The sequence below is a fragment of the Nicotiana attenuata genome, unplaced genomic scaffold, assembly GCF_001879085.1.
Source record: "Nicotiana attenuata strain UT unplaced genomic scaffold, NIATTr2, whole genome shotgun sequence".
Lineage (NCBI taxonomy): Eukaryota > Viridiplantae > Streptophyta > Magnoliopsida > Solanales > Solanaceae > Nicotiana > Nicotiana attenuata.
Window position 1 is genome coordinate 83,430 of NW_017670862.1, and position 23,256 is coordinate 106,685.

The 23,256-nt window shown below is 37.4% G+C and overlaps 2 protein-coding genes across 4 annotated transcripts; one reads left to right on the plus strand and one right to left on the minus strand.

Annotated features, from left to right (window-relative positions):
- The first annotated feature begins 7,883 nt into the window (after window positions 1-7,883).
- Window positions 7,884-14,607, plus strand: LOC109243985 (probable sucrose-phosphate synthase 4). Its single transcript, XM_019411006.1, has 14 exons — window positions 7,884-8,429; window positions 9,219-9,308; window positions 9,651-9,874; window positions 10,030-10,093; window positions 10,350-10,549; window positions 10,676-11,156; window positions 11,249-11,377; window positions 11,587-11,718; window positions 11,810-11,986; window positions 12,295-12,348; window positions 12,435-12,497; window positions 12,794-13,633; window positions 13,739-13,866; window positions 13,995-14,607. Exons 1-14 carry the CDS (start codon window positions 8,136-8,138, stop codon window positions 14,266-14,268), a joined length of 3,150 nt encoding a protein of 1,049 aa, XP_019266551.1. The 5' UTR covers window positions 7,884-8,135; the 3' UTR covers window positions 14,269-14,607.
- Window positions 14,608-14,670: 63 nt separating this feature from the next.
- Window positions 14,671-22,534, minus strand: LOC109243986 (BICD family-like cargo adapter 2). Of its 3 annotated transcripts, none has more exons than XM_019411007.1 (11): window positions 22,108-22,532; window positions 21,755-21,841; window positions 19,200-19,333; window positions 18,549-18,607; window positions 18,409-18,475; window positions 18,279-18,329; window positions 17,303-17,342; window positions 16,961-17,070; window positions 15,621-15,668; window positions 15,194-15,313; window positions 14,671-15,036 (listed from the first exon to the last, which is right to left on the minus strand). In XM_019411007.1, exons 1-11 carry the CDS (start codon window positions 22,154-22,156, stop codon window positions 14,968-14,970), a joined length of 834 nt encoding a protein of 277 aa, XP_019266552.1. In that variant the 5' UTR covers window positions 22,157-22,532; the 3' UTR covers window positions 14,671-14,967. The 3 variants fall into 3 exon arrangements, with proteins under 3 accessions (XP_019266552.1, XP_019266553.1, XP_019266554.1); XM_019411008.1 differs by having other exon boundaries at window positions 18,421-18,475; window positions 22,108-22,530; XM_019411009.1 differs by lacking the exon at window positions 21,755-21,841 and having other exon boundaries at window positions 22,108-22,534.
- Window positions 22,535-23,256: the final 722 nt, after the last annotated feature.

The following is a 23,256-nucleotide window of genomic DNA, read 5'->3' on the forward strand; positions in this document are numbered from 1 at the left end:
CAGACTTTGTCCGCGACCGCATCATTTGTCGATCCGGGATGCTACAGTCAATCATTACCGATAATGGCTCCAATATCAACAGTGACTTGATGAAAGCTATGTGTGAAACTTTCAAGATCAGACACAAGAATTCCAGAGCCTACAGGCCTCAGATGAATAGAGCCGTAGAAGCCGCCAACAAGAATATCAAGAAGATATTGAAGAAAATGATAGAGAAGCATAAGCAGTGGCACGAGAAGTTATCATTTGCTTTACTGGGCGCACATCCACTAGGGCAACCCCTTATATGTTGGTTTATGGTACAGAAGCCGTCATTCCCGCCGAAGTAGAAATTCCTTCCTTAAGGATCATACAGGAAGCTGAGCTCGACGATGCAGAATGGGTGAAGAGTCGTTACGAGCAGCTAGCTCTTATAGATGGGAAAAGAATGAACGTGGTATGTCATGGTCAACTCTACCAGTACAGAATGTCCAGAGCCTTCAACAAAAGAGTCAAGCCAAGACAGTTCGCACCAGGGCAGCTGGTGTTAAAGAAAATTTGTCCGCATCAAGATGAAGCCAAAGGGAAGTTCTCTCCCAATTGGCAAGGCCCATATATGGTTCACCGGGTTCTGACAGGAGGAGCCCTCATACTTGCAGAAATTGACGTGGAAGTCTCGCCAAAGCCGATTAATTCAAATGCAGTCAGGCGTTACTATGTGTAATCTTTATGCTTTCCTCTATGATGTAAATTGAACTACGCTTGACCTGATTCCCATTCAAGAGGGGATACGTAGGCAGCCCTATGGGTTCGGTCACAACTCAATAAAATTTTCATTACCCCCCCCCCCTCCCCCTTCCCCCCGCAATTGGAAACTGGGGCAGAATTTTGAGGAGGACCCTCAAAATTCCGAAGCAATTTCAGCCGGATCGTCGCAAGCAACAGTCAGGAGCATCAATCCATTTAAACTAGGGCATAATTTTAAGGGGGGGCCTCAAAATTCCGTAGCAAGAAAGGTTGCAATGTCCCGAACCACGTCACAGTCATCGGTTTATCTAAAAATTATTATTTTAACTATACGTTCATGTCACACTTTGTACAAACTCACGCATGTTTATTATTGAAATTGCCTTGTTTAGCAACGCTACCCCAATGATACATACAGTATCACCAGATCAAAGCCAAGCAGGTCAAGCGTATCCAGCGAGGATACGAACTAACCTCCCCCCTTTACAAAACTCACAATTTTCTTTGGATGCAGGCACTTGGATTGCGAAATCATCGAACATACTATACACTCACGAGACAAACATTATTCAGGAATACAACTCCCAGAACCGTTGCGTTTACTCACTTTTGCTATCCACACACACCAGTGACATTCCGTATGTCACAGTGTCCCCAGCAGTCACGATATCGCAATCTGCTATCAGCTAAAGAAACGCCTAACTACCTATTCGTCCTTTTNTAAGAGATCTCTACACCTTATATGTAGACTCCCAATCTTTTCAGCTACCAATGTGGGACTTTGTTCGCACACCCAACAATCTCCCCCTCGAACTAAGTTCCACGTGGTCCACTACCACGATCCACGGGTCAATTTTCGAGATTCACTGTGTGCCACCCACATTGTTAGAGTATTATGGCAACCGAAGCCCGCAACTAGCTTCTTCTTGTGTGTGCACCGCCCTGCACCATCACTCCGCCATCTCCATACTCGTTCCGCTGAACCTGGGCTCTGATACCAGTTGTTGGACTTAAACGGCCCAATGACACTCTTAACATGGTGTGATATTGTCCGCTTTGGGCCAAGCCCGCACGGTTTTTCCCAAAAGGCCTCACACCATTAAGAGATCTCTACACCTTATATGTAGACTCCCAATCTTTTCAGCTACCAATGTGGGACTTTGTTCGCACACCCAACAATCTCGCCCTCGAACTAAGTTCCACGTGGTCCACTACCAAGATCCACGGGTCAATTTTCGAGATTCACTGTGTGCCACCGACATTGTTAGAGTATTATGGCAACCGAAGCCCGCAACTAGCTTCTTCTTGTGTGTGCACCGCCCTGCACCATCACTCCGCCATCTCCATACTCGTTCCGCTGAACCCGGGCTCTGATACCAGTTGTTGGACTAAACTAGCCCAATGACACTCTTAACATGGTGTGATATTGTCCGCTTTGGGCCAAGCCCGCACGGTTTTTCCCAAAAGGCTTCACACCATTAAGAGATCTCTACACCTTATATGTAGACTCCCAATCTTTTCAGCTACCAATGTGGGACTTTGTTCGCACACCCAATACCCTATTATATAAAGGGGACCCCAATCATTTGTAACAACACATACTCACTGAGAAGAGAATATACTCTCTACTTTTTGCCTACTGTTCATCAGCATTGTCCTTTAGCTCTACTGCTCTTGCTTTACTTTTCTTACTTTATTACTTTTGACCGGTCTCGAGGTCACCATCTCGAGGTCACTACTGCTAAGTAACATTGGTTTGATTCACTTATCTCTTTCATTTCTACTTCATATTTCTTGATTATTAATTGGTATTGAACTAAATCACATATCTTTAAAATCACAAAATCAAATTTAATTGTTACTCGTATTTTCGAGGTAAACATAGTTAAATATTTTTAGATATTGTTTTTTTCCTGGAATAAGCTAGAAATGAAAGAGTACCATATCAAAATAAAGTAGTGGGAGTAAATATTCTGGGAAAATACATTTTTATTATTTAGTGTCTCCAAGATTTCATTCTGTTCACATAAAACCAGGATCATAGCCCTAGGCATTCTTCCTGCAAGTGAAAGGTCGAGTTGCTCAAATATCCCACGGAAAGTCTTTTCTTATTAAGAAGTGAGAACTAAGTACATTTATTAATGGTCCCCATATATATATACATACAGAAGAGCAGTAACTGAAACAACAAAACTGTTTCAATCGCCATAATCATTTCCTTTCTTACTTTTGATTTTTCACAATTTTCAGCTGATATCACTTTATATATGGACATTTTTTTCTCTCACTGAATAAGCAATAAATAATTAATAAAATGCAAACTGATATTGTTTTTCATTTATATTCTAGTAAATGTTTTTATGTAAAAATTATTTAAAAAATGTTTTGACATTTTTTAATTAATATCAAATCAAACCAATTATGGTCAGGGTTATTTTTTTTCAATACCAAAACAAATCAAACTATTTTTTTTTTGGTTTTACTTGGATTGTCAGTTTGGTGTGGTCTGTCGCTTTTCTTTGTACACTCCTACTTTCTTATATGAATAATACGGTGATATATTATTTTAATTATGCTTGAATAACAAGTTGTCAAAGTTCTAGAAAAGAATAAAAGGGAAATACTGAAGAAGAATAAGCAGGGGATATCACATTAAGATGAAGCATCTAAACTACATATCATGAAATAATGATAGTTGTTTGAGAATGAGAACAAAATAATTATTAAACACGATCGAACTCGAACATATGCTAGTCAATGGTGCTGAATATTTCTTTAACAAATATGTTTCTAAAAGCCTCAACTTTTAGCATCTTTTATGGACAATTGTTAGTAAGCTGAGTATTCTTAGGAAAAAAAGATATGAACGACCATCAAACAGAGAATATGTTGTTCTAGAACCACGTTAAGATTTTTCAACTCCTGTGATTGAGACCAAGAGCTGTTATTATTTCTCGTTTATTAATTTGAAAAAGGACAAAAGTTTCTTACTCCATAATTATAGAAGTAATTTCTAATAACTATGCCACGCAGAGGTCATCAAATACAATATTGATGTACAAAGAAAATCGATAAACTTTATCAAATCAATAAGATTAAATTCGTTGTGGTTTTGGTTGATTTGGTTTGGTATTAGAAAAAAAATCTGACCAGAATTAATTTGGTTTAGTTTTGACTAAAAAAAGTCAAACCGAAACCAAACCAACCCGACATTACATTTATACAATTTTAGAAGTATTTTATACATATAAATATCTATTGTATGTAATTTATAAATATTTCTTAAACTTTTTACAGTTTTATCTTTTGCTGTATTATTTCAAGCTTGGTCTTAACATTCTTGAATGGTCCAATAAGTTTTATAGCCCAAAAATATAGCAACTCAAATAAACTTCAAATCAATACTAATGCTAACAAAATAAATTCAACTCAACACTAGAAATGATAATAGTGTTGGATATCTATATTTATATTTACAGAAGATCCCAGAGGCTCGCTCGGAAAGGCTGTTGTACTCTACCTTTTGACTTAACTCTACTCTAGTAGTCACTAGACTCACTATAGTAGTCTGTTTGGCTGCTCTTGCTGAAATCATTACTCTTAATTCTTCCGTGTTCTAGTAATTGCGCTTCCTAGTAAGTTCGTATTGGTTTATAATGAAAATGCATAACTTAGTTTATCTTTTTCTTTAGTGCTTAATTAGTTATGTAATTAATAGTACTTATTAGATGTACTTATTTTAGCATGACTTATATAATACTTTTAGATTGTGTTCATTTTATTATGGCTTATTAATTAGCAATATTTATTTTACGCGATTTTATTGTCTTTGTTATTAAATATTTTAGTCCAATACTATGACTCATCTCATATTATTGTGTTATTTTCTTGAAAAATACATTATATAGTGGCATCCTACTAGGACTAAAGAAATATTTGGAGCACAAGTTACATATTTTGTGATATGAAGACGTTATCGGAAAAAATCCAAAAACCCGAAAAACTCGAAAAAATCGAGATTGAAAAATCCGACACCATTGATTTGATTTAGTAATTAAAAAATTCGAACCAACCCGACTTATGTTCACCCATATTCTTAACCACGTACAGTGATAGTCGAAATACAAAATTCTAACTAGTCAATATAGTCTTTTCGCAACAACTTGTAATTTTGTTAAGAACTTTGTCACTACCCAAAATCCCAACCATGGAGCCGTAATGACGCTTAAATCTACTTGCTAGGCAAACCTACGTTAGATAATCAATTAACTATTTTTACAATTTAAAACAGAACAATAATAATATTTAACGATTGGCAAAACAAGAATACTACAAAGTATGCCCTAAATGAAATAAAATTGTTTGAAACAAAATAAACAATAAAGAATAACAGAAAGGGGACTTCAGGGACTGCGAACGTCAGCGGCTTTACCTCAAGTCTCCTCAGCAAGTCGATCGGGGCAAATCTCCTCTACGCGCCGCTGGGACCAACGTCGGGATCTACACAAGAAATGCAGAAGTGTAGCATGAGTACAACTGGCCCCATGTACTCTATAAGTGCCAAGCCTAACCTCGATGAAGTAGTGACGAGGCTATGACAAGACACTCACAATAAACATGTACGAATAATAATAATAGAATACGAAAATATAGATAAAACGGAAAACTCATATAAACGGACCCGAAGGTCAACTACCAGCCCCTAGAATAACATGATCTCAAATATCATTTCACAATTACCGAGATAAACTCTACAACTACAAACAACCACAACACATCAACTCTGTTGCGGCGTGCAGACCCGATTCCAATACTTAGCACAATAATTATTGCGGTATGTAACCCGATCCCAATACTTAACAAAATAAGTGTTGCGGCGTGCGATCTCAATATCAACTCATTGACATAAACAACGCAACACAACCAATAACGAAAATCTCAACGCGAAGGAGAACAAAGCATACAGAACATCAATGAACTACCTATACAATGGAGGGTAACCAATAACTCATATTTATAATTCTCTACAAATCACCTATATAAGAATAGCTAAAGAACTCACGAAAATCGGGATAACCTAGTAAAGTGCAATAAGTAATATAAAGCCAAGGAAATCAGGTTAAACATGAAGCAGTGAAGTTATGCAATTAATACAGGTCTGAACATATAGCAGGTAAGTAGATATTGAGCGAGAAATGAATAAATCAATATTGGTACATGTAACAAGTAAAGCATGGTTAACAAATAAGATCATGTAACAATCAATGCATATAACAAGAGATACACATGAAATAAAAGATGACATAAAGGTAAATAGACCAATACCGCATGCTTTAACCCATGACAACGCATATACACTCGTCACCTCACATATACGCAGTTTTCCCACATAATTCACATAACAAATAGACCAACAAGTCCTAATTACCTCAAGTTAGACACGATACTTACCTCTTTGCGCAACCAATCAACAATCAACCACGACTTTTCCTTTCGAACAAGCCTCCATACCAAGCAAATCTAGCCAAATTAAATACCGTTCAAACAATTCAAAATATGAAAAAGGTTCAATCTTTGATGAAATTGAAAAAGTCAACAAAAGTATACCCCGGGCCCGCTTGGTCAATATCCAAGATTCGGACTAAAATCCGATTACCCATTCACCCCCCGAGCCCGGTTATGTAAATAATTTTGAAATTTGACCTTAATTTTACAAACTTCCTAAATTCTACCCAAATCCCTAATTTCTACCATTGAAATCCTAGATTTGATGTTAAGAACTCATGAAAAGTAATGTCGAATTGAAAGAAAGTGGATTAGAGTTGCTTATCAATGAATTTGAGAAGAAAAAGCTCTTCAAAAATAGCCTCTAGAGTATTTGGGGTTGAGAAATGGTGTAGAATGAGCTAAGTCCCGATATTTTCCTCTTTTACTCAGCTGCTGGTATTGCAATTGCGAACTCTAGTTCGTAATTGTGACCATCGCAAATGCGAAACACATGTTACAAATGCGAACTGTGCCCCCTAGCATGCATAAGTTGCAAATGCGACAAAAACTCGCACTTGCGAAGGACACCCCCCTCGCAAATGCGTGCCAAGCTTCGCAGTTCAATTGCGAAGCTTCCCCCACTCAGCAAGGTATCGCAAATGCGACCCAAGGATTGCAAAAGCGACCACAGACCTCGTCGCAAAAGTGAACATTTGTTCGCAAATGCGGAATCCCAATCCCCAGCTCCCAGTTCGCACATGCGATCGTGAGACCGCAAAAGCGAGGCTCGCAAATGCGAGCCCGACCTCGCAATTGCGATCTGCAACAGACACCAGCAACTGGAATGCAGTAGTTGCCCAATCACTCCGCAATGCATCCAAAACTCACCCGAGCCCCTCGAGCTCCAAACAAAACATGCACACAAGTGTAATAACATACTACAAACTTGTTCGCTAGCTCAAATAATCAAAATAACATCAAATAATATGAATTGATCATCAAAACTCATGATTTTCAACTTGAAAACTCATTTTCACAATTTTTCATATGGCGCGCCGAAATGGGCTCGGGTCACCTCGGACCTCAACCAAAAATGCGTACAAGTCCAAAAATATCATACGAATTTACCAGAATCATCAAAACATCAATCCGACATCGTTTACCAAGAATATTGACAGTTGTCAACTCAAGTCCCATTTTAAGCTTAAACTCACTTTCTCTTCAAATTTTTACGTAAAAATTTTTCAGAAAAAGACACGGACCACACACACAAATCAAGAAAATCAAATGGAGCTAATAGAGGTCTCAAAACACGAAAATAAAGGCTAGTACTTAAAACGACCTATCGGGTCGTTACAAATTTGCAGGATGAGCAATCTGGAAAATGGTTGTGCTTTTGACAAAAAAGTGAAGAACGAAAGGAGGAACCACCACAATCAGCCCATGCCAGCAAGGGTTCTTGTGAAGAATAAATAATACACTACTCCTAACTAATAATACCATGAGAATAAGGATATTTGGCATGTAAACGCGTAAACCACACAAAGTCGAGGTAAGAAAGAGAACTAAAAACTAAACTGTCACAACATATATTTTGTTTGAAGTGAAAAAGTGTGGTCCATGATATATACTATATATTAGTACTATACAATATGCTCATTGCTAGGCCTTATATAAGGCCTTCCCTTTCTTCTCTTCTAACTCGGTTTCAAACAACCAAGTCCCTGAAACCACCTCTATTATATTCCTCCCCCTCTTGCTCTTTATAGAAGCATCTCATTTCCAAGCTTTTAATTCCACAACTCAATTGGTCTATATATTTAACACTTCTTGTTTTTTAAGCATTAATACCTCTTTTCAAGTTCTTGCATATATATACTTGAAGCAAACAATCAACGAAAACCGGAAAGGAAAGGAAGGAGATGGCGGAGAATGAATGGTTAAACGGGTATTTGGAGGCAATATTGGACGCGGGGACTGATAGAAAGGGGTCGACACAGAAAGAACGTAGAGCTGCAAGTATTGAAGACAGAAACAACTTGAAGAATACTAGTGTGAGGAATAATAATAATAATAAAATTGAGGAAACGTTGAGTTTTGAGAAGTTTGAAATCCAGAAAGAGAAGGCAGAGAAGCTGTTTAGTCCCACTACCTACTTTGTTGAAGAAGTTGTCAATAGCTTTGATGAGTCTGACCTCCACAAGGCTTGGATCAAGGTTACTTCCCTAACTTAATTTAGGCTAATGCAATAGTACTATAAGTGAAAAATGATTTTCTTCTCGCTGTTTTATTTTCTTTTATCTACTTAACTATAGTTTTAGTTTCTACTTCATGATTTAGTAAGGTGGGAGGAAGAAGATGAGAAATTAATCAAGTGATGGTTTAAGTATTAATCATCCAATTACCATTGCTGCTCTCACATGCATATCGGAATTTTTTACTCATTGATAAATACAAATGGCCAAAAGCATGAAAACCACTCTCCTTTCACGGGTTTGTGAAATTTTTATCTTCTTTTTTTAATGGAGTGTTGTAAATTATATATTAACAGTGTAAAACTTAGTGTACTTTGACCCAAAAAAGGAAAAAGAAAGACGTGACATGCGTACGCGCTCTCTTCTCTATTTCAATTGCATGAGAAAGATATTCCGGAGACTTGGAACGGAACATATCACAAAAACCTGTTTATCCAACAAGTTGTTGTGTTCATAGGGGAATTAAGGATTTATAGTTTATGGGTTGGAGTTCGGGATTCTACCCCTCATTTGATTAACTGGATTCGAAATTATTTATTTGTACTTTCTAATAAACTTTTTAAACACATATACAGATTACAGAGTCCAAGTTAATTGGGTTCTGATGAACCCGTAATAACTCATGTTATGCAAAAAAAAAAAAAAAAAAAAAGGAAAAAAAAAAGGAAGAAGGATAGATGTTATGCTTAGGGAAATTTATGAAAAGAAAAGCAAAAGGTGAGGCTAAAAGTGAAGTGAATGGACATGCAGGTAGTGGCAACAAGGAATTCTCGTGAGAGGAATAACAGGCTCGAGAATATGTGCTGGCGCATTTGGCATCTTGCCCGCAAGAAGAAACAGGTCTTTTTCTCCTCCACCTCTTCTTTTATTTCCTCTTTATTTCCCATTAATATTCGGCCATCTTCTGTTTATTCTAGTAGTTTAAAGTGCTAAATGTTAAGATGGTAAAGCAAGGAAGAAAGAGTCTCACGTTGTAACATGGAATTCCCCTACTTGGTCATATTTGCAAAATGTTTGAAAAACTAAAACAAACACGTCTGAAGTCAACAGAATTCCACTAAATAAAGCTTTATTGTTCAATTAATACAGACGAAATAAGCTTAACAAAGAAGTAACATTAATTAGGAAACACAAGAAAGTACACTTACTATCAGCTTGAAGATAATCTGTGGGAAATTGCAGGTAGCGTGGGATGATGCCCAAAAGCTAGTAATACGAAGACTTGAACTAGAGAAAGGTCGTTTTGACGCATTAGAAGATCTTTCTGAACTTTCAGAAGGTGAGAAGGAGAAAACAGATAATGTAAATACAACAGATTCTCACCATGTCATATCAAGGATTAATTCAGTTACTCAGATGTGGCCTGACGAAGATAAACCAAGGCAACTTTACATTGTCTTGATCAGGTAAATTCAGATTGTTATAAAAAATTGTTACAACAGCTAGTGCATAATTCAAAAACACATCAAGAGCAAGAAAAAGAAGAAGAAATGTAATATGACAAATACAAAACTAAAAAAGACGTATAACAATTTTAATGCTATTTTTGCTGTTTTTGTAGTATCCATGGGTTGGTACGTGGAGAAAACATGGAACTCGGACGAGATTCTGACACTGGTGGTCAGGTAGATTGTTTTAACAACTTAAATCAATACAACTATTGCCTCTAAATTTTCTAATCAGGAAAACATGTTCAGCTTGATCACACAGGAAGCAAGTTTGACATTACGAGCTAGTAACAAGACTGGACACATGATCCCTAATTGACAACCCAAAAAACTCCTTCGTAGTTGATTCCTCAGTAACAGAGGTTTTACTGTATGAGAAGTTGTAAAACTCAAGAAATTTCATGCAATTTTTTTTTTTTGAATGAATGATCAGGTGAAATATGTAGTAGAACTTGCTCGAGCACTTGCAAACATGGAAGGAGTTCATCGAGTTGACCTCCTGACTCGACAGATCACATCTCCAGAGGTTGACTCTAGCTATGGTGAGCCAATTGAGATGCTCTCATGCCCATCTGATGCTTTTGGAAGCTGTGGTGCCTACATAGTTCGAATCCCCTGCGGACCACGTGATAAGTAATGCCGCTATTCTACACTTAAGCACATCTTTTAGCAGATGTGGTGTTCATTCTTTAATAGCTTATCATACTTGGCAGCTATCTGGTTCAGTCTTTCCCATTTTGAACATTATCTTTGTGCCAGGTACATTCCAAAAGAATCACTCTGGCCTTACATACCAGAATTTGTTGATGGGGCATTAAGCCACATTGTGAATATGGCAAGAGCTATAGGGGAGCAAGTCAATGCTGGAAAAGCAGTATGGCCTTATGTGATTCATGGGCATTATGCTGATGCAGGAGAGGTAGCAGCGCGCTTGTCTGGAACCCTAAATGTACCAATGGTGTTAACAGGGCACTCACTAGGAAGGAACAAGTTCGAGCAATTGCTTAAACAGGGCAGACTAACTAAGGAAGACATCAATACCACCTATAAGATACTGAGGAGAATAGAAGGAGAAGAGTTGGGACTTGATGCCGCTGAAATGGTGGTAACTAGCACAAAGCAAGAGATTGATGAACAATGGGGTTTGTATGATGGTTTTGATATTCAGTTGGAGAGGAAACTCAGAGTTAGGAGACGGAGAGGAGTCAGTTGCCTCGGAAGATACATGCCCAGGATGGTGGTACGCACCAACTCAAACAAGCCAAAATTAATGATTTCTTACCCAGTTCAGAAAATATTTCTTACCAAGTTCTGATCATCTTGAAAAAATAGGTTATACCACCAGGGATGGATTTCAGCAACGTGAACGCGCAAGATTTGTTGGAAGGTGATGGAGATCTCAAGTCATTGATTGGTACAGACAAAAGTCAAAAGAGACCTATACCGCATATATGGTCTGAGGTCGGACATCCTTCTTGTTTACCTAGCAAACTTTCCAAACTCTTTCTTGAAGCCAACACCATAAAATTTGCAAATACGTCAAATGGATAATTAAAGAGAAGCAACAAGAATGTAGACTAGATTAAAGACAACTATTTAATAATGTTTTGTTTGTCTGGGGTTGTCTATAAACCTTTTTAGCCACATCTCCTGTATTTTCATGAATGCAGATCATGCGATTCTTCGTTAACCCTCACAAGCCTATGATACTTGCACTGTCACGCCCAGATCCTAAGAAGAATGTAACTACTTTGCTCAGGGCTTTTGGAGAATGCCAAGCACTTCGAGAACTAGCCAACTTGGTAGGGCTGAGTTTATCTGCAACCTCCTTTAACTGTAACAGATGCTAGTGGACTAGTGCAGAGTCTAATTCAATTGTAAATTGTGGTGCAGACACTGATCCTAGGTAACAGAGATGACATTGATGACATGTCCAGTAGCAGCTCTGCAGTACTCACAACAGTAATAAAGCTCATTGACAAGTACAATTTGTACGGTCAGGTGGCATATCCAAAGCATCATAAGCAACCAGATGTTCCTGATATATATCGTCTGGCTGCAAAAACTAAGGTAACTCAGAGCAATAAATATATAAGCAAGTGACTCGACATGGGGAGTTTCCCACCAAGAACAGAACAATATAGGTCTTATCTGTTTATAGTCATTGTCAATGCCTTGTTCATAATAGACAAGCCCATCTGTCTGGGCAGGAGAATAATCAAGACAGGATAGAGCTATTTTAGTGATCACTGTTCTATTTGTTTCTTCCATACTTTGACAGAACATGAACTATATAATTGACACTCTTCTTTAACCTAAGTTCTTCAATTCCATGATATGACTGCCAACAACTCTTAAATGGTGATTTTTTCTTGAAGGGAGTATTCATCAATCCAGCTCTTGTTGAGCCATTCGGCCTCACTCTTATTGAGGTAACTTGTAACTTATATCACATTTAGTTTGACAGCTGAGGCTTTGTATGAAAATGTTATAGTTCTGGAAAATCTTTTTTCTGCAGGCAGCTGCTTATGGTTTGCCTATAGTTGCTACCAAAAATGGAGGGCCAGTGGATATACTCAAGGTACACACTAACTGCTATTGATGTTGATGCACAAGTCTTGAATACATATTTAGATATAAAGTTATTCATTGGAGCCTAAAATTTGCAGAATAAAGGTAATGCACAAAATCTTGATAACAAATACCTCGTGTAACACCTGACCTTAAGGAATTTCTGAAAAGTGAAGCCCCAAGCTTTCTGTTGGAAACTTCCCCTCTTTCTCCAAATAGTTATCTTTTTAATTCCACGTACACCTCAAAGTGGTGACCTGTAGCAATTTATGGATGAATATAATATGGAACTTAATGCTCATTCAGGCACTAAACAATGGGCTACTCATTGATCCACATGATCAAAAAGCCATAGCAGATGCTCTTCTAAAGCTTGTTGCTGACAAGAACCTATGGCTGGAGTGCCGTAAAAATGGCCTAAAGAATATCCACTGTTTCTCATGGCCAGAGCACTGCCGGAATTACCTCTCCCATGTTCAACACTGCAGAAATCGCCACCCTGCCAATCGTCTTGAGGTCATGAAGCCAACTCTTGAAGAACCTATGAGTGAATCACTAAGAGATGTTGAAGACCTTTCTCTTAAGTTTTCCATTGATGTGGACTTCAAAGCCAATGGGGAGCTTGATATGGCAAGAAGGCAGCAGGAACTTGTGGAGAAACTCTCACGGAAAGCCAATTCAATTAGCAAGCCTATTGTTAGCTACTGCCCAGGGAGAAGGCAGGTCCTATATGTAGTGGCAACTGACTGTTACAATAGCAAAGGAACTCCTACTGAAACCTTATCTCTAACAGTCAAGAATATAATGAAAGTTGCAGGCTCCAGGTCCAGCCAAATAGGTTTAGTTTTATCGACAGGCTTGAGTTTACAAGAGACTAAAGAAGCGCTAAACAGTTGCCCAACAAATTTAGAAGATTTTGATGCATTGATTTGTAGCAGTGGAAGTGAAATATACTACCCATGGAGGGACTTTGGATTAGATGAGGACTATGAAGCCCACATTGAGTACCGGTGGGCAGGTGAGAACATTAAATCAGCAGTGATGAGGCTCGGTAAACACGAAGAAGGTTCTGAGCATGACATTACGCAATGCTCCAGTGCATGTAGCTCTCGATGCTACTCATATAGCATCACGCCAGGAGCCAAAGTAAGATAGCTAAGCTACTCTTGATGTTCAAAGTTAAACAACTCAAATAGAAATATACAAATTGGTTTTCCCATTTGCATCCTGATTATAACTTATATGTGACAGGTACCTAAAGTTAATGACCTTCGTCAGAGGCTACGCATGAGAGGCTTCCGTTGCAGTGTTATTTACACACATGCTGCATCAAGGTTGAATGTGACACCATTATTTGCATCGAGGTCCCAAGCACTTAGGTAAATCCTTTCATTCCTTTCCTAATCTTTGATCTGGTGACACTACTGTTCTTTGGTTAGCAGATAGTAATATCAGTTCAGTATAAAATTTGTCACAATCACTCACTCATTTTCTGCATGCAATGCAGGTATCTGTCAGTTAGATGGGGAGTTGATCTTTCCAGTATGGTTGTTTTTGTGGGGGAGAAGGGAGATACAGATTATGAAGGCCTGCTTGTGGGCCTTCACAAGACTGTTATTCTAAAAGGAAGTGTGGAATATGCCAGTGAGATGCTTCTTCACAATGAAGACAGCTTCAGAACAGATGATGTAGTGCCTCGAGATAGCACAAACATACGTGCAGCTGAAGGATATGAACCCCAGGATATCTCTGCAGCCTTGGAGAAGTTAGAGGTCATGTGACAACTTTTGGATGATGCATTTTCTATTTCACTTATGGCAAAATTTTCACAGCTTAAGCAAGCGAGAAAAAGTTTGGTTTTCATTCTTATACTTTGTAAAAAAATCAAGTTACATATACAAGTGCATAGTACAACTAGAGTTCAAAGCACATGAACATATATAATAACTACTTTTATCTGATATCTATTAGAGGACTGCATTTTGATGTTCAATTTTAGTGTACTATAGATACAGAAAACACCATCATCTACCAATTTACCTCATGAAGACTGCACATGCTTGAATGTGTTGAACCAAATGTGCACCTCCATAAATGTAGTAATCTAAGTTGTCGGAATAGATGACGGAGTTTCTTTTCTATTAGACTTTGCTTTCTGAAATATCACAAAGTTAAAACAAATATGATGAAATATCCAATTCTCCATACGAGAAAGAATCAGCTTAGGTTCAGTCATGCATATGTTATTCAGTCAAGCAGAACTCTATTAGCATTCAGTTAGTATCTTTTACATTGAACACAGATACTACTGCAACAGAGTACTCATTATATTGCCATCTCAACAACTGCTACAGCGTCCCTGCATTATCTTCCCCATTGCTCTCAAACTGTCTTGACCAGTATTTGCAAATGTACCTGTTTAGTACTAAAGAAACTCCACCACTTTGCTAGATGAAGTACTTGCCTGACCCTGGTTATTTTCATGCACAAAGATCCATGTCTATCTTGAACTCCTCTCCACAAGAACATTTGATACTGTGGGAAATTCTCTGAAAGCAAAATTACTAATTGAGAGTGAAATGGAAAAACAAATTGATAAATTAACTCCATAAATTGGGATATTTTGATTCTCTTTGAAATCTAAAATTGCTACCACAAGTTGAATGACATTCAAAGGGCACAGAAAGAGTGGGTATTTCTCCGTACCATCAATTTTGCAATCTGGAGTTGTAAAGACTGCAGATACTCTGCCTCTCCAGCTTTGTCTGAGAGAAGTGCTTCGTACTCCTCTTCTAAGGATTTGCTATCCATTTCCCTAAGTGATGCCTGCAGAATAATGCATAATGATTGATGATAGACATTTGGAGGTATGTTTCGTTTCAATTATTTTGACTCAAAAACTAGAAGCTATGAACATTTTCTTTTCCCCCCAATATATTTCATGACTTCCACTTTCTGATCTCCCAATACGTTAAATTGGACATATTTTGATGGTCAACTAAACCAAAACACCTGTTTGTTGCGTAATGGCAAATGACAAGATGAATTTAACAAACAGTTGTTATCATTATCAGAAAAAGAATGTTTTGAGCTAAGACTGAACATAATATATGTAAAACAGATTGTAACTGACCTTGAAATTCGTCATCTTCGACTTCACAAGCTCAAGAGATCTCCTTACCTATCAAAGCAAGATATCTTTCAGATTCTTGTATTTCAACGGAAAATGAAAATAAATGTATTTGAATCAGAAACAAACTGAGAAAAACTCAGGTGTTAATTCCCTCATAAAAATCCTATAAATACAAGGACTCAACCTTTCCTTTCTCAATTCGAGATTTAGGCGTTGTTAAACCATCTGAGATCTTAGAGTGGGCTAAAAGAATATAAATAACCATAAAGCAAAGCAACAAAGGCTCCATGGAGGTCACCTTCAGTAGCAAGGATAATACAGGGGGTATGATAACCCTATAACAAATCCGCTTTAAAACAAAAGAATCTGAGGGTAAGGGTCAACATTACCTTCAAATGTTGGAAAGGGAAACCACACAAAATGATCTGTTTCGTTACACTTCTTCCTAGCTGCATGGCAGGTACTAGGTATCTGGTTTACCGCTTTAGGTATCAACACTATGGCTTTAAACCTATATGGTCTCAATTTCAACCAATCTGTAGTTATATTCAAGATCACGTAATCAATACTTGGGCTGATATCATTAACCGTGCTAACCTTGGTATAGAAGTTATGCATGAACACAATGCTCATAACTTCTCTCTAGACCTAGCTGCTACTGAAGCTCCATCTACAAATGGATAAGATCCCAGTATAGTCCAATAGGAGGTTTTGAAAAGAAAGGAGCAATCATCACTTCTTGTTCTATCCAGAGGGTGCTAGTTCCTTTAGTATTTTAATTATATAAATCTTTTTTTGAATTAAACAAACCAACCATGGATAAATCCAACCGACCTCTTCTTAAATTCAAGCGATCATTTCGTAGGTGTTTTCCACCGATTCAATTGGGGAATCGAATTGATTATACACATGCATTTAATTATTTGATTTATTAGCGAACAAGGAAAAATATTATCAAGACGAGTTAATAGATTAACCTTCAAACAACAATGATTAATGACTATTGCAGTATTGCTATCAAAAACGCTCGTACTTTTATCTTTATTTTCTCAATAATGAGAAGCAATTTGAATGAACCGAGTCGACCGCTAGAAAAGGAAGAAAGACTTTTAGGATCACCGTTGAACATCTCTGACCTCCATACTGACATACCAACATAGAGACTCAGCAGGAAAATGCATCTAGAGTTCTAGACCGAGGATATATTTCGGATGATTCATGACAAACAACTAATGCTAATATCACTTTATTGTTTGATTCCATCATTATTTTTCAGTGCCTCAAGTTAGGAATAGGAAGTACCACACAAAAACAGAATAGTCAGAATTGTTTAAGCAAACCTGGCTGTTCTCCATGACAACTTTTGACTTCAGCTCACTCAGCTGGTTTAACTTTGTTCTAGCGTCTTCCATATTCATCTTTAGGATTTCTGTCATGTTATCCTGATTCTCTGTAAATCAATAAGAATTTGCTTCAAACAGGACCAACAAGAAAAAGAAAAAAGATAAAAGAGAGAGAAGTAGAAACTCAGGCAGTGGTGAACATATAGTCTACAGGGTGACTCCAAAATTAGCTTGTAGCAGATTAAGATGCTCCAGTAGCTAAATGGTCATTTTTATAATTTACATTAACCAACCGACATCATGGAAAGAGAATTTAAACTAACAGTGCATTGGTCATACCTTCAAATTCACCTGTTTCCTCACCAATTTTGTCCATCACCTGAATGCTTTAGCCATCAGTTCCAGCAGAATATTTATCATAGAGTAAAAATCTTATTCAGATAAGACACTCTAGCATCTTGGCCAAGAAAAAAGCTACTCCTTCCCATATTTTGGTGACAGAATGACAGCCTGACTAGGCAGTAAGTGGTTACTTTATTGATATATCATACTGGCAAAGGAATGAAAATGCGAGACTAGTTGAAGGAGTATTTAACTATTTATGAACTTGGGTTAATGCAGGAAACATCATATTACCGGTTAGTTTATGCTCAAACTTGAATGTAACATCACAAGTCATGGCTCATACACAAAATTTTCCAAATGTGTGCAATTTGAGAACCACAATAAACTATAAAATATAGCGAAATCATAATACATCAAGTCCAAAACCACTACATCTCAAAGCCTTTGGACAAGAATTCTTACAGGGAGGGCAAAAGTAGTTAACTTGAGTGAATAGCAAGTTGAATCTAAGCAGTTTTGGTCCCCAGACATTGCAAAGCTCAAATTCATTTTGCCTCGGTCAAGCCTTGGACTTCTTAAATCTCAAGTCAATTTGACAGTTGCATTTGAAAAATTCAGAATATTTGTAATCCTACAACTTGTTCGACTGTTGCACTTGAATGGATAAGGATAACATAACTTAAACTGTAATCTTACTATTCTCAGCAATTTCTGATACTTCACAAGGATCTTATTTTCCATCAAAGGCTGGAATGGAATATATGCATTTTTTTTATTGTTGAATATGCCTCTGGCATTTACCTTGACCTGGCTTTTGAACATTTGATATTCCCCTCATTGTGGGTATATATAAACACAAATTTTAAAATCTTACTCGTTTTATCAGTTTGAAATTTATAATTCCACGACAATCCATAAAGAAAAGAACCAAAATTCAGAAAAAGAAGACATTATGACTTAGCAGAAATACCTCGCGATGCTCTCTATCCCACGAGTTCTCTTTGCCATTTCTGATCCAACCCTAAAAGTAGAACCTTACTAGTGTTCAAAATAATGCTCATATAGTCAACAAAGTAAGTGGAAAGCAACAAAAAGGGAACCTGGAAAATGACCTGCTGTTCTCCTAGCTGAGCAGTTACATCTTTAACAGTCTTAGCATAATAATCACTGTTATGACAACCATATGCTTTAGCATTATTTACTATCCATCAGCAATCTCGATATATGCTTTTCAAGTTACCTTTTCTCAAGAAGTTTTGCTGACATGTTGTTTCTCTCTTGTTGAAGGAGCTCCAATGTCTGTTTGATAAACAAGGATAGAAGAATATATGCTAAATCACATGATCTCCAAAGACTAAGTCAAGTTTCCTTATCAAAAGACAAGTTTATGCAAAGTAAAAAATTGCAAACCTGTTCCCTAAATAACCAAAACTCTTCTCCCTTCTATGCAAGAAAAGCTAAGAGTTATAACTCCAAGGATTGTTCTTCATTTAAGTACTTCCCCAGCTTCAAGAACATTGTAGTTTATAGCTCGAGTAGTCAGATAATAGTTTCTACATCAGTAATGTGCATTACTTCATCCTTATTTCAACATTATGTTTCTGGAGTAAGACGAGACCACACTTCCATTTTTTACATACTTTTCAACCCCACTTCTGAACAATGAAAAATTGGAAACTAGCCCTAATCTTTCTGTCAAAACGAATTTACTTATAAATTTCTGATGTAGAAACCATGCCTAGTTGGATCATGATTGTGAAGCTGAGAACAGGAGTACCTATTTCTGGTTTTAGTTTTACATGCCAAAACATAGCTAATCCTACCCATCAAGGGCGATGTGTTTGGTTTCAGCTCTGTTTCAGAGTTAATTGATTCCAGCTCTTAGTGTTACCTGGTTGAGGGTGGATGAATCAGCTTCTAGAGAAGCAATTTTTCTTTGCTTTTCCAAGATCACGGAACAGATCTGCCCCCTTTTCTCCAATATCCTAGCAATTTCCTCTCTGAGATGGCTTGTCTGACATTTCACTGCATTGTTAAGCAGTTCAAAGAATGAGGCTTAGATGTTGTAGACAGCAACAGATGTATTTTTTTGATAGCTCTTTGGTTCAACCTAGTTCTTGTACAGGATGTAGATGCAATGTTAGATGCTATTGAGCAAGTGCACCTTCTGTAATCATGCACTGGCTTAGAGAAGGTCATCCATAAAATCTCTTACCATTACTTATCAAAAAAGGATTAGATGTTGCAGAGTTCTGTTATTCCACATGGAAAGCAATATTTGCTTATCAGATGAAAATGAAGAAAAGGAGAAACCAATGCTCTAAGGTAGAGAAGTATGTTTAAGATTAAGAGCTCCACAATCTGCATTTTCATTTAATAGACCAAATTACAAGAGATGATGAGAAGCAAAGTCAAAGTAAAATCTAATGATTTCAACCTTGTGAAAATAACAAGATTCGGGAAGTATCCAGCCACGCCCCCAATCAAAGAAAAAAGAAAAAAAGAAAAAAGAAAGAAAAAAAACCTACAAAGAGAGTAGGAGATGACAGACCTATGTCTCCCAGGAGAGAATATGAACAGGTATTCTATTCCATCTCTTAAAATACTCACAAATGGATAAAATGCTATACTTTCAGAGAATTAGAAAGCACGAGATTGCAAAGGATACTGCACATGGATTTTTTTTTTCTTCAAAAAAAAGAGCTTTAACCATTGCAGTACTCTCACCATTCCCCACTATCATAGTAATAGATGAATATGTAATTGAATCTTATTATTTGGTGCATGCCTCAAAGATGTCATGCATCAAACATTAGGACCGTAGCTTCACTAAAGAACAGTCCAGTGATAGAAGGAAAGATGGAAAAGGCCAAGGAAATCAAATCAGCAAGTGTTGCGAGTGGAAATCCTAGTTTAAGAAGCCCGCGGCATATTGACCACGCTACATGATTACTATATATATATATTGTCTGTGGTCTTGATCTTAGATGAACTCTTTGGCAACAAGGTTTTCAATTAAACCAGAAAACCAGAATATATAATAAGAGCTAGCAATAGCATACTTCATCAAATGAGACGTCTAAACCAGCTAATCAAGCATATTCAAACTAAAGTTGGCACAAGAGCTTCCTAACAATTTCCACACAGTACATGGACTTCAAACAAGTCATGTGCAATCTTTCTTCTTCTGGTAAATCAATGAAACGGAGTAGGAAGGCTAAGATCCATGTTATGAAGACACCAAAACTATAACCAGAGGCGGATCCACGATTTAAACATGATGCATTCAACCTTTAATGTTCATAGCATTGAAATCAACAACAAACAATAACAACAACGACCCAGTAAAATCCCACAAGTGGGGTCTGGGGAGTGTAGCGTGTACGCAGATCTTACCCCTACCCCGATGGGGCAGAGAGACGGTTTCCGATAGACCCTCGGCTCAAGAAGACGTAAAAGACGAGAAAAGACAATATATCAGTACCGTCAACAGAAACCATAGAAATAATAACAGCAACATAAGAACCAGAAAATAAATAAAATGTAATAACAATAACCAGCAAATAAGGTACGGTGCTATGAAAAACGGAAGGATAGTGTGAACACAAATAACCAGCAAATAAGGCACGGTGCTATGAAACGGAAGGATAGTGTAAACACAACATTAACCACTAGCCATCTAAGATCAACCCTATAAAACTAGCCTCACCCCCTGTTCGAAGTAGAAAAATGCTCGACTACCTCCTAAGCTACAACCCTAATGCTCGACCTCTACACCTTCCTGTCAAGGGCCATGTCCTCGGAAATCTACAGTCGTGCCATGTCCTGCATGATCACCTCTCCCCAATACTTCTTAGGTTGCCCTCTGCCTCTTCTCGTACCCGCCAAAGCCAACCGCTCACACCTCCTCACCGGAGCATCAAGGCTTCTCCTCCGCACGTGCCCAAACCATCTGAGCCTCGCTTCCCGCGTCTTGTCATCCATAGGAGCCACCGCCACCTTCTCCCGAATATTTTCATTCCTAATCTAATGCCCACCTTAGCATTGAAATCATCATACTATTAAAATTATTAGTTCAAATATAACATCTTTTAAAATTTTATGGGGTTTTCACATGTATATCTCTATTACACGTCGGATATAACACAACTTGACAACAATGAAAGAACTGAACAGCCTTGAATATCATGATCCGGATCTAGGTGCTACAGTTATTTCAATAGCTACTTTCTCCAAAATATTTAAAAAAAAACTGACTAATTTTTTGCATTACATCATTAGGCTGCTACCACGAAGAATCAGTTGTTAAAATTGCACCTGCTTACATAAAAATATTGTACACAGACCATAAAGTTGGCCAACGGATCCATAATCTTCACCAAAGCAAAGAACAGGAAGTCCAGAAAATTCGATTTATGCAAAGATAGATGAAGTGTGTGCTTTAACCTGAGTTAATTTCATTTTCGAGATTTTGCAGTATCGTGATTTGCATTTGCTCTTCGGCTGTTATCTTAGCTGCTTGATCCTCCACATCTAAAAGTTTCAAAAATAAAAAGCATCATTTCAATTTCAATCTCTCTCCACACACACACACACACACATATCACACACTGTACACACTGACAGACGTACAAATACACAATTAATTACTGGCGAGCATACAGTACAGATACATAATCATAGTCTGAATAAACAAATGCGAAGGTAATTTGCGAATTTGAGTAAACAATTTCGGTAGAATTAGTCTCAATTTGATGAGAAATTAAATGCATAATGGTGGAGATAGGCGAGATGATTACCGTTCATTTGAGTGCGGAGAGTCTTCATGCACTGCAAATACTCTTCCATTTTGCAGAAACTGAAAGCGTTTGTACAGAATTTTGCGAGTTTCTCAAGGCAATTTTTGAAGTTTAGCGGCAACGGGCTCTTGAGGCAGAGGGTGAAGAGTGTGACTTGGAGGGAAAGCTGATTAATTATTTAGATTTTTATAATGTGAACGGAGAAGGACGGAAAAAACAAAACTAAAGAATACTGGAGTATTTGGTTTTGTGGAAAACAAAAAAAACAAGTAGCTCGCATTTCTATAAAGTTATGTTGACACATCTGACATTCGACTATTAATACCTCAGTTAAACCTCACACTACACAATCAGGGAGGAGAATAATATCCATTTATTATGTTTATCCATGGAACATATTTTATAAACCTCACAATATTTGGTTTCTTCTCCTTTTCTCTACAAGTGATTCCAGCTTTATTTCAAATATTTAACACATGGATAGATAGAATGATAGGGAAGGGCAAAACAATGGAACAAGCTCTTAACTTGACCATTTGATTTGGTTAGTAAGAAGGTCCTTCCAAGGGCATTCTTTTTAAGAGTAAGATGTATGTATTCGAGACATATGATTATGAATATGAAATGTTAAGATGTCGTTGTTAAATTTAAATATTAAATAAATGAAACTATTTCTTTTTAAACATCTCAAAGTTTATATTATCTTTATATTAAAATTAAAAAATATAAAATTAAAATAAAATAATATAATATTGCGTCATCAAAATATTAGAACGTAAGGTAGTGATTGGTGGTGATGATTTTATCAGTAGTGGCTAATAGTGGTGGTTGTGCAGCGAGAGTGATGACGATAGTGGTGGTGGCGGTTGTGCGATGGTGGTGATTGTGTTGCGGAGCTGGTTTTGGTTGACAGTGGTGGTGGCTATGATGGTGAAGTTAGTTAGTAATAGTGGTTGTCTGGATGGTGGTGGTTGATGGTAGTAGTGATTGGGTTAGTTGTGGCGGTTAATAGTGGTGATAGTTTGATGGTGAAGGTGATTATTGTAGTGGTGGTGCTAAAGAGTAGATATAGTTATGATGGTGGAGTTGATTAATGCGGTAGTGATTGCGGTGTTTGGTGTTAGTGGTTGTGTAATGACCTGATCGGTC